Consider the following 11,718-nt stretch of genomic DNA (forward strand, 5'->3'; position numbering starts at 1 on the left):
GGCACACCAAATTTCATGTTTAAGCCTTGCTATGCAACACATCAATGGTGTATGTGGGCCAAATGTAATACACATTTGATATGACCTTGAGGGCCGAATAAAACGACACAGCGGGCCAGATTTGGACCACAAGGCTGACCTGTCTGAGCACATTTTTCTCAGATGTGGACGCCTAGATGATTCTGCTGCTGCTGCAATTGGTCTTTTCTTCTTTTTAAAAAATATGCCTCTTACATGCTTTTTGTGCTTGAATGAGATAGGACCATAGAGGTAGAAAATAACACTAGAGGTGACCCCGCCCCCCTTTTTACGGCAATCTGTAGTGGCCATTATCTGTAGGTAGATCAGAGAAATGGAAATTAACGGAGAACGAGGCTCACCTCTGTCAAAAATGGCTTAATCATGTGAAAATGTCCATCAACACACTATACAAGGACAATAGTTGAAGTGTGTTGCTAACTATGTTCATAAAATATATTATTTGATTTTTAAATGTATTTTATCGACTCATATGATTTAAGTAGATATTTAGCCTGACATTTCAAATCTGGTCTTTGATTAATGTGTTACTTCATATTCACACAGTTTTAGTCAATTTTTTTGACAGGGGTGGGCGTGTTCTCCATCGACTTGCATTGCCTGAAGGTACCTACACTACCTACGGAAGTTGGGAAGCTCCATCTGCCATTTCCCAGTGCTGTCGCAAATTGCTTTGTCCTCTCTAGTGTTATTTTCTACCTCTATGGATAGGACAGTTCAAGATGGCAACAGGAAGTGAGTGGGAGGGAGAGGACGGGTCAGGATCGGGAAATGACCTCGGGCCAGACTCAAATCCGGGTCCCTGGCGGAGCAGTGCAGTGCAGTGCAGTGCAGTGCAGTGCAGTGCAGTGCCCTACCGTTTGAGCCAAGAGAGGACCATCATACCTCTTTCTTCTTGCGCTCCTCCTCTTTCCTCTTCTTCTCCTCGCGGATCTGGGCCAGCCGCTGCTTCTTCCTCTCTAGCTCGGCCTTCAGCTCACTCTTGTCAGACATGGTGCTGAGCTGTAGATACACGCACGCACGCACGCACGCACGCACACACGCACACACACAAGATATATGAAAAAAAATTAGGGAAGCAGCAGAGCAAATGCCAATAGCATGAATCCAGAAACCTGATTACGAACTCAGCATTAAGTCCTAGGGTGCGTTTCTCGACAGCATCGTTGCTAAGTTAGCAACATACTTGGTTGCAATGCAATTCCCCCATTAGAAATGCCCTCTTCCACCACCATGTGTCTAGAATCTCACAGCATTTGACGACCAACAACAAAGAGACACAGTGACAACACTGCATGATGCTGCCAGTGCAGTTTTGACAGGGGAGCGTGTGGGCATGGGGGTAGGGCGGCGCTGTGCTGCATATGCGGTGGGTGGTGTGGTGGAGAGGGTGGTGCCCAGATCCCGTAGGCGGCAGGCAGGCCGTCCGGGCATCCCCCTGACCACCTGGTCTGGAGCACCCCTTTCTTGCCGGGAATGCCCCCACCCCATTCAAGCCGTCCTTTGTCAGCCCGCCTCTGTGTCTGAGCCTGTGCCCGCCCGCCCGCCACCGCACTCTCCAGCAGATTAGGTGGATAATTTCAAGAGTCACTTTTGTCTAGCCGCATACAGAATTAATCTGCTCTCCATTGGCGCACAGCACCTGACCCTTTCAGCCTGCCTGAGGGGGCCACTTCAAGACATTGGTCTTAATTGCACTACTTAAGGAGTGTCAATTGGTGCGTCCCCCCCCCCCTCCCTAACCCCGCCTGAATGCCGCTTGAGGAAGTAGCCTATTTTTTTTGCCTCTGTGTGGCCTGTGTGTTTAGGGCACTTCTAACACAAGGCCTTCAGAGGATTCAGCTGATGAGGCTGTGTGTAATATATTTAAACAAACAAGACAGACCGACTTGACTGTGACAAAGACATCAACTGCAAAAGATCAATTCAGATTAACACAAAAATAAAAGATGCACAGGGGTTTGACAAAAGGACCAATAACTAAACTAACACACCTTAATTAAACAAAATTATACACACCTTAATTAATCAAAATACTAACCATGAACTCACAATGACACAGTACATGCATAATTCTTGTTTGTTATTGCCATTTATAAGGGTTTACCCCACGCACTTTACTCCCAATGCGGCCAGCAGCCACCTCGACAACCATTAACTTACCTACCACCTTAACAGGGTCCACAGCAAAGATTACTAAATGATTTTCTGCTGTGCCTATAAGGTCTGTATACTTTTAGGTAGTTTCACATGTCACATTTCATATGGAACTGTGCAACTTATTTTACAGTGATGAAAATCATGCGTCTCTGATTCTGACTGGCCCCCCCCCCCCCCCCAGAATCGAACCCGGGTCACCGGCGTAGCAGCCCAGTGCCCTACCGTTACAGCAACGGTAGGGCAGACTGACAAATATTCTGCACTAAGCACTACTTATTTTTGAATTTCTACATTCTGTCCTCTGTGCGATGCACGGTTGAATGCACATCACCACTTCACCACTGCCACGTGGTCCTATGATTATACCCTGGTCCAGCCAATTTAGGGTTCTTCGATCACCAATCCCTAATCATGATCAAAATCAATATCAGTCAAATATGTTCTTTTTATGTCCCAGTACTGCTTAAAACAGTTTATACGACCTCCAAAACAAGTATATCCAGAGGTGAGCACATGTAAAGAATGCTGACCCGTATTAGCCTCGTTGACGAATGAGGAAATGAGACCACAGTCAACACAAACAAAAAACATCAGATCTATATAGGCAGGCAATGCAGAGGCAAGATAGGCAATGTAGCTACTACGCAAAATAGCCCTCACTTTGGTTAATGGTCAATATGCATTCAGCAAACTGGCCAGTCACCCTCTGATATTAGTGGGCCACCAACATAAATGGTGAATAGGCAAGAGTGACAGACCCTCTGAAACTGTGATATTATGACTGAGTGGTCATTTTCTAAACATCAGTGTCAATTTTAAACTGAGTGTGTGCATGCGTGTTAGTTTTTTATTTGATTAAACCAGGAAGAAGAGGGGACAGCTCCCCGCCATACCATGTTGACTGTTGCGAGAAGGGCAACACATTTTACCACCTGCCAACCAGCCAAAGGCTGGTGAAAATTCAGTTTCGCTGGTAGAAAAGAAAACGTACTAGCCACTTTGAACCATTAGTGAGTGTGTGTTCAGCTAATAAGACAAACGTCCACTAGCCATTTTGAATAGTAATGCGATGTTCATTTAGAGCACTGACTGTGAGGCCTAGGTCTTCCCACAGTTCTGATAATGGCCAAGGGCCAGGGATGACTGTAGAAACATGACAATAGCTATAGAAATAGCACCTGTATGACAGATTGTCATGCACAGGTGTCATTGTGTGAACATTCTGACTGTTTGTGCAGTAGCACAAGTGCATGTGCTTACTCCATATCCAAATCATCACAATTTCATTTGTATGAAGCTTTGGGAAGGAATAACCACATTTTGTGGCTGACTGTTGTTCATTACAATCTTAAAATCCATATAATCATATAATCATTCAACTAATAATCAGAAGTTATCGCACTATCGTATGTTTCATGACACAGTTGACCACCCCATGCTTCATAGCTGGCATATGACGCCACACCCAAACAAGTCACAAGCGGGCAGCTGACTTAGCTTACACTTGCTTCACTTCCACCACAGTGTGAAAAATATGCTAACGGTATTCTATGGACAGCTAGACTAGCAAGTCAAGATGCTAACGCGTCAAAGCAACTAACCGTGAACTTCTGCATGTTTATCTTGCCATTTGTATACCATACACACATTCCACAATGACATGGTATTACTTCATTAGGGAACTGGTAAAATAGTTGTCTCAACGAATGTGATGTAGCTGGCAGGATCTCAAAGCAATTGTCTAGCCACAGTTAGCATAGCAAACAATACCCCATTTCATTCATCTCCAGTTGAGTAAATTACTGACCCCCTAAAACGAAAGGTTTGCTCTTCTAAACAAGTCATGTGCTTGCTCGGTATCAAATGAAACTGCCCCATTAAACAGAGGGGGATATAAAATACACAATAACGTAAAAGCCTTCGCGGAAGGCTAGCTGAAATCTGGTGAGTATGGGTAATGTCAGCGTAAACACAAATAGACGTTATGTCTCAGCTCGCCTTCGTCATTTATGCACGTTCCTACATTACTACGGCCAGTTAAGTGCTTTAAATTGATAAACTACAACTTACCAAACACGTCCCGTGACTCTAATTTCCCTAGGGTACAACTGTGCTAATATTGCCGATAACTTTTCCAGACTGCAGATGTGGATGGACTGCAATGCTACGGGTACCTTCGAGGCACAAACTGTTACGAAGTTATTAAAACGCACGCTAGTGTTGGGTTGCAGACTTGCCTCACAACTTTCGATAGGCCTACTAAATTCGACAAATCCATAGTTCTAAATAATAAGTCCCTGGACACGTGTATTGTGTTGAAACATACTAGATAGACAATGATTTTGAAATTCAGTATGGATCATTAAATCAATTAAACTAACATTTGCAAAAATATGGCCTGTTGTTGGCTACTGAATCCAAAGTGACAGCTCTAAAAGAAAGGGTTGTAGCAAAATGACAGCAGGGGACGCTAGAAACAAAGTTGCCGTTCAAGACAAGTGCATCAATGTAGGCCAGTGTGTCAGTGCTTTGTTTTTTGTCAAGACTGACTATGCCCCGCTGTTGCATTTCAGATTTCTTGGTTCAGTTATAGCATACTGCAAAGGCTATTCACATAGCAAAAATGCAATTACTTTGCATAAAGAGAGTACAAATAGTTTTCAAAGTTACATGGTGAAGTTGGCAGATGAAAGCAGCACCAGCCCTACCACAGTAGTGAAATGTACTCTAGGCCTATTGTATAATTTACTGAAAATTCACAACCTTTTCCAACTTGGGGCCCACTTGAAAATGTCCCAAACTACTTGCGTTTCACCTCTGATCAAATAAACAACAGAATGCTAATAGTCTACACTACAACATTCAGGCTATTCCTCTCATTTTAAAGACACACTCAGTCTCAGCTATAATGTTATAGTGTACATATACAGATAATTCAGTAGAGATGTTTTGAGAAGGACACCACTGAGAGAGGTGGTGCTTAGTTGAAATTAAAGGGCATTGTTATTAGTCTATGTTATTTTTTTAATACTGAGAGTTAGGACGACTTATGATGAGGTCAAGGGGGCGTTGTGGGGCTTATGATGAGGTCAAGGGGGCGTTGGGAGGCTTATGATGAGGTCAAAGGTTGAGAACCCACTGCTGTAGCCTAATCTTGGGGTGATGAGTTGGTGCTGAAGTTTGAAGGGCTCTGTCCCAATGCAAACTACTTGGGTCTGTTGTTTTGGTAGGTGTTCAAGCACTGTAACATGTGGCATGAATCTATGAAGCTACCACAACTTTAAACCATTGAAGCTTTATGACCATGTAATATGTGGACAATCAAGAAAACAGCATACAAACAAGTGAGAGGCATCTAGCCACAGGCATCTCGCCTCAGGCCATTTCTTTTGCAGACCTCCCGCCACAGGCCACCTCTCACCACAGGCCTGTACCTCCCCCGGAAGTGACATTTTTGCCCGAAAAGTGAGTCTGTGGCAGCATTTTTTTCTTATCAAGTTGCCAATTTGTTCATTGCGAACTCACCATACCACAGATAATGAGTGGGGGGAAATCAAAGAAAAAAAATAAGAAGGTAACATAAAAATCCCTATGTGGCCAATAGGTCTACCACCATTAAGGATATGTATTTTCTGTTGAACATAGCAAAAGTTAATAGTCTTTTTTATATCTCAAACTGATCTAATCACACATTTTCACATTATATTAATATCATAACCTAAACCTAACAATATTCATCTATCTTGAGCTAAACCAGATTAGTGGCAAATTTTCTAAACCAGAGTGTGAAAACACCGCCCCAACAGAAATACTGTTGTGGTCAGGGGTGTGAAATCACTGTGCCTCAGGGCAACCGTATCTCGTGCCATTCGTGAAATCCTTACGCAGGGCTAGCCTACTTGAACATCAGTGTTGGGCAAGTTACTCAAAAACTGTAATGTATTACTGATTACAGGTTACTGTCTTTTTTAAAGTAATTCACTGCATTAGAATAGTATATATTTAAAATGTGAGGCATTACACTACTTTTGCATTACTTCAGTTACTTTTGCTGAAATAACCTAGGGATTTGGCGATTTACAGTTTAGGCCTAAATCAAGCTTGATGAGTCATGACTTTTTCACCTTCCATCCATACAAGATGTATACAAGATGTTTTATTGTCATATAGTGAAAAGGTTTGTGCTCCCTTCAAAGGGGGTTGATTTTGTTTGTTTTTCTTCTCTTGAGGAGGCCACCAAGGCGGTGAATGAGATGAATGAGATGAATGGCCGCATGTTGGCCACCAAGCCGCTGTACGTGGCCCCAGCCCAGCACAAGGAGGCGTGCCATGGGCCTACCTGAGCAAGGAGTACAAGCGGAGGACGGCCAACAAGAGTGTTGTGCCCAAACCTGCGCCATGAATGAGAGGAATGGCAACTCCATGTACGTTGACCACACAGAGAATAAGGTTGTACCCCAAACTGTGATCAAGGACTGTGGCACCATCACAAGTGCTGCTAAGGTACCTGACTTAAACCACCTCAATCCTCCCTTCCCTTCCCTTCCCTTCCCTTCCCTTCCCTTCCCTTCCCTTCCCTTCCCTTCCCTTCCCTTCCCTTCCCTTCCCTTCCCTTCCCTTCCTCTCTACCAGTCACTTCCAAACCTTCTTTCATTTGACAATAATTCCTGATTTGGTAGCTCATTCATTGTCACAGACGGTGCTGGAGTTGCTTGTGTCTCCCAGGGTTTTTACACTCTTTGGCAATTAAAAAAAGAAAAAAAAAACGTATCCAAGATTCATTACAATCAGTATGTTTACATGCACATCATTCTGTATAGACAACATGCTGTATTTCATACAAAAATCCAGGTGGGCAGTTGGGAAGTTGGGTAATTCAGTATTTCAGTTCTTTCCCTAAACCCCTGATGTCAACAAACAATGACAAAATGCTCATAAACACATTGCTGGTAGTAGTGAAACATATTTTTATTTTGTATTTATTTTAATGACTGTCTGAAAGACTGCAGTATGGAGTGCTACAAGGAAGTTGAACGGTAGAGTACAAGTAGGCTATAGTATAGTTAAGTAGCCTACGCACTGTAGGTTTGCAGACCATTCTTTTTCTTTTTTCTGTGGTCTTAAGCACATTTTCAGTCGAGTCTTTTTTTGTATCTATTCTACATTTCAATATTTTGTATACCTCAATTGATGACAAACTTTCTTGATTGTGTATCAACTGTCTTTGAAAACACCTCCTCCACAGAAATAGCATTGTGGTAAGGAGTGTGAAATCACTGAGCCTTACGTGAGAACAGAAACCTTTAGGCATATGCCTGCCTAGGTAGGCATATTTAATTTCAACCCGACAGGGTGGAAATCTTTTTTTCTATAGTTACTGAGAACATACACTAAACAGCACATTTGAAATTGGTTTCTGTACTTTTGGCTATAAGCCTAAGTTTCAAAAATGGTCAAAATCAGACACTAATAACATTCAATTGTATCTCACTATTGTTTCACGATAATGGTTTTACATTGTCATACGTAATCTCGTGAAGAGCAATTGGGGGCAACATGTTCTCAGCATATGAGCATGCGGTGTCTCATCTAGCTTTATCGTGCAGCTTCATACACCACAAAACTAGACCACTGTTTATTCAGTTAGAACAGGAAAGCAGCTCAGACCCAGCACGCGGTGCAAATGGCTTAGCGGTGTCTGCAGGTGGGAGTTGAAACACATACAGCGTATAGCGATACCATTACCAGCACTAGTGTTGTGTCTCATTGCAAAAAATGTATTGTTCAGTTATCTTAAAACAGTAAGATAGAGTAATGATAGTAATTGTATTTTTTATTTTATTTTATTGTACTGTAAAAAAATGTGTTAAAGTGTGATTGTGTTGTGCTGAAATGTGCAAAATTAATGACACTTCAGAAGGAACAAAGTATAACAATGCACACAATGGAATCAGTATTTCACTAATGCACCTTTGCAAAGGCATTAGATATTCATAGTAAGAAAAGCTAAATGAACAGAAATATTTATTTTGATAGATGAAAAAGCGTAATATACATAATGACTGATACATAACACAGTCTCTTTTGGTGGAGGTAAAATGCCATTGGCATACTGATTTGAATTAGGCCTACATTAGGGGTGTCAAACTCAAATTGACCGAGGGCCAGAATAAAAATATGGTACGAAGTCGAGGGCCGAACTCAAGATTTATTTGTAATAAATGGACTAAAATCCTGCAGGCACGCACTTACTCATACTTAAATTTCACACACACTGGCACATATTGTATTGCATAGGAGTGTGAGCTGTGTCATTAGCCTGGGCCCGCTCATACTTCTGAGAAACACCAAATTTCCAACTGAAATACACATTTGAAATTATCTCGCGGGCCAAATAAAGTGACTCCGCGGGCCAGACTTGGCCCCCGGGCCTGAGTTTGACACCCCTGGCCTACATCATTGACTAACATCAAAAGTGTAGATCATGACTGGGCATGTTTTAGTGATACAATCGTGAACAAATACAATGTGTATCACATAGTCAGTGAAATGTCAGTGAATTCATTAGGCCAATGTTCATCATTTCATGTGCATATAATTGTTCTGAACGAGACCTTGTCCAGTTTGGCTGTTGTTGGGTAAGTGAGCCGGCCTCACTCTGGGTTTTGGGATCTCAGGCAGCGGCCCTCGATCTCTCCGGGGCGCTTTCAGGGGAGTCTGGTCTGTTGGCTGGCTAGGCACGTTGGACAGGTTGACCAGTCTCAGTTCCCTTTCTGTGAGGAAATACAACCAACAAGTCAAGACAAGACAAACCAACAAGCCTGATCAAGCAGGGGCACACAATAAATTGTTTTCTTTACGTGCAGAAATCAGAAACATTTAACTGAAATAACTGAAATATAATCAATTATAATTGGTTCATACTTTAAGTAAAATATATCTCAAATGTTTGTACATGTTGCTTACCTCTCTCTCGTCTCTTTTTATGTTTGCAAATGCAGCACACGATACTGAGGATGGTTAGGAAAACAATCAGGCCTCCTCCAGCGCAAATCAACACGAACAGCCAAAAAGGAATGCCAAAAATTCCATCTGTGGAAGTAACAAAAGAATTCAGTGACGACAAAATAACCTGATATGAATTATCTGTGTGTTGAGCTGTCAAGAACAAAGACAGTACCTGAGGTTGGCAAGGGGCAAGAAGGCCTCACATATTGACTAGTCAGATTGGGTCCATTTTGAGCAACACAAGAGAAATGATCATTTGACTTCAATTCTGTTAGGTTTAAAACCAGGGTTGTGTTTTCTTTTCCGTGATGTGTCTTGCCATTGCGGCTCCATGAGAAAGCCACTCCAGTAGTACCTACACATGTCATGGTCACAGTGGCTTTGTCACATTTATATGTCACTCTGAGTGTGTTCTTTGTTTGGCCTGCACCTACAGGAAAAAAGACCTATTAAATATACAGGGCATATTAACATAGCAATAACAAAGTTGTCAACGCGGAACAAGAACTATTATTCTACAAACATGGAGATATACAGACCTGGGCATCGAGGTTGGACTTGATCACTGACTTGATTGTTGACTGTGCAAGAGTATTCATCTCCATCTTTGAAAATATCTGATGTCAGAATCAGAGTTTTGTCTTTCTGTGGAACCACTTTTTTGCCGTTCCTGTGCCATATCACATCCAATTCTTTGCGACCTCCATGTTTGCATGTCAAGACTGGGAAAGCCCCCGGGCCCTTACATGTAGAATCCACTTCAGGTTTCTTCACTGGTTCTAGAAAATATAAGAAGAAAACAGCACTGCAAATGTATATACTATGCCCTATATAAAAACACATCAACAACAAAATATAGTGACTTAGTTGTACAGCTATGGTTGCATTTACCTTGGATAGATGCCTTGCAAAGGACCTGGGTTATTTCATGACGGTGTGTACCATGACTGCTATGAACAGTAACTGTATAGTCCCCATAATCTGTCGACTTAACATTGTTTATTATAAGGGATCCATCGGATTTAATGTTGAGCTTGTTGTCTTTCACGTTGTGACGTCCTTTGTCAGAGTACATTTTCTCAGAGTTATGTGTCCATTTCAAATGATCATCCTTTCTCAGGCTGTCGTATTTGATTGGGATGATGACATTGTCACCCAGTGCGCTGGTAATGCTACAAGGAGCTGTAAAGACAAAACGGATGAAAATGCACACTTTCAACCGACTTGAACTTGAAACAGTTCTTCCCTTTTCCCCCATAAAACACCTTGCCTTGTTTAAGTAAGTCCCTGCTAAATACAGTACTTTTGCTTTGCTGATTCTGATCCATAACCATCATAGAAATAAAAACAAATAACTTTCAACAAACACAATCATTTTAAATAATAATAAAACAAAACCTAAAAAAAACAGAACACACACACACACACAAAAATCCCACAATATTTGACTCACCTGCTACTGAAAATGAAGTATAGTAATAAACAATATGAAGGAGGATTATCAAAAGCTGCATTTTTGAAGAACTGGCGCTTCTCGATTGAGGTCAAAGAGGTCTGTGGCGACTGCAGGGTGTTACTGCTTGTGGCTTATTGACATGGAACACGTCATTTTTAGAAAACGTAGGGGTGTATACTACAAGTGATTGCTTTTGTCAGAAGGTTTTTTTCCTCTTTTCTTTGAAGAAGGACCCATTTCTTACAGTTAACCCTCCATTTCAGTGGTTTTCAACCTTGGTTGAGTGTAGGCATAACTTTTTCGCAGCCAAGATGCTAAGGCACATCCCCAAACACACGTTAACTGAAAATAAAAGCCTATTGCTTATATTAACAATGTACACAGTACAGTAATTCTATAATTTTCCACAGCACTCCAGATGATGGCACAGTGATTGAAAAGCACTGCTCTACTTCACAACATTGCCCTCGGGCAACACAATGTTTTTGAAGGCCTCATTCCTATACTAGTCTGTGTCTCTTTAAATAATCAAAACCAATCAGAGTGCTAAAAAATACACAAAAGTAATATTTGAGAAAGATGAAAGTTGTGAAGTTGTGAAGTAGAAAGATGATGCACAATAAATTTGTACAACCTAGCAATTGTAGGGGAGATAAACAATAAAATATCCAAAAATTAACCCATGAAAGAATGTCATGCATAACCAATATGTGTGCAGTAGAGGGTTAACACCTTAGAAGAACAACCATCGTGCGCAGAAGCAGGTTTGGATGTTTGAGGCCTATGCTTATTTGCCAAATGTGACTGTCACTCTTTTTCTTTGAGGCACTTGGCTGAGATAACACCACACAACAGCATGTTTCAGCCTCCCTTTTTGATGTCTCTCGTTACCAACAACATATTAAGACGTGGGAGTTGATGCAGTTTATAGCGATATTAACTGCGGTAATGTTTTGCTACAAGGGACTGTAAAGACAAAACGGATGGAAATGCACTTTCATCTGACTTGAAATAAAACCCTTCTTCCCTTTTCCTAAAGCACAAATAGCATATGA

At 41.6% G+C, this 11,718-nt stretch overlaps 2 protein-coding genes across 3 annotated transcripts in view; both read right to left on the reverse strand.

The window, feature by feature from the left end:
- LOC134460837 (dynein, cytoplasmic 1, intermediate chain 2a-like) overlaps positions 1 to 4,372 on the reverse strand; it is a 52,895-nt gene extending 48,523 nt beyond the window's left edge. For both annotated transcript variants that reach the window (XM_063213416.1, XM_063213415.1), the window contains exons 1-2: positions 4,270 to 4,372; positions 925 to 1,041 (exon numbers count right to left, since the gene is read on the reverse strand). In XM_063213416.1, the coding sequence (XP_063069486.1) occupies positions 925 to 1,032 (108 nt within the window). In that variant the 5' untranslated portion in view covers positions 1,033 to 1,041; positions 4,270 to 4,372. The remainder of the gene's footprint in view (positions 1 to 924; positions 1,042 to 4,269) is intronic.
- Positions 4,373 to 8,090: 3,718 nt separating this feature from the next.
- LOC134461609 (uncharacterized) lies at positions 8,091 to 10,730 on the reverse strand. Its single transcript, XM_063214501.1, has 6 exons — positions 10,661 to 10,730; positions 10,099 to 10,389; positions 9,747 to 9,986; positions 9,380 to 9,637; positions 9,166 to 9,291; positions 8,091 to 8,972 (listed from the first exon to the last, which is right to left on the reverse strand). The coding sequence occupies exons 1-6, from the start codon at positions 10,719 to 10,721 to the stop codon at positions 8,779 to 8,781; spliced, it is 1,170 nt and encodes a 389-aa protein (XP_063070571.1). The 5' UTR covers positions 10,722 to 10,730; the 3' UTR covers positions 8,091 to 8,778.
- Between the last annotated feature and the right edge of the window lie 988 nt (positions 10,731 to 11,718).

Source organism: Engraulis encrasicolus, chromosome 13 (assembly GCF_034702125.1).
Source record: "Engraulis encrasicolus isolate BLACKSEA-1 chromosome 13, IST_EnEncr_1.0, whole genome shotgun sequence".
Taxonomy (NCBI): Eukaryota; Metazoa; Chordata; class Actinopteri; order Clupeiformes; family Engraulidae; genus Engraulis; species Engraulis encrasicolus.

What these genes read in the sequence shown, in the direction of transcription:
- LOC134461609 (XM_063214501.1), bottom strand. Translation starts at nt 10,721, where the DNA reads ATGCAGCTTTTGATAATCCTCCTTCATATTGTTTATTACTATACTTCA. An exon ending in TACTTCATTTTCAGTAGCAG is followed by an intron (nt 10,390 to 10,660) that starts GTGAGTCAAATA and finishes TTGTCTTTACAG; the next exon opens with CTCCTTGTAGCATTACCAGC. An exon ending in TAAAAAGAGACGAGAGAGAG is followed by an intron (nt 8,973 to 9,165) that starts GTAAGCAACATG and finishes ATTTCCTCACAG; the next exon opens with AAAGGGAACTGAGACTGGTC.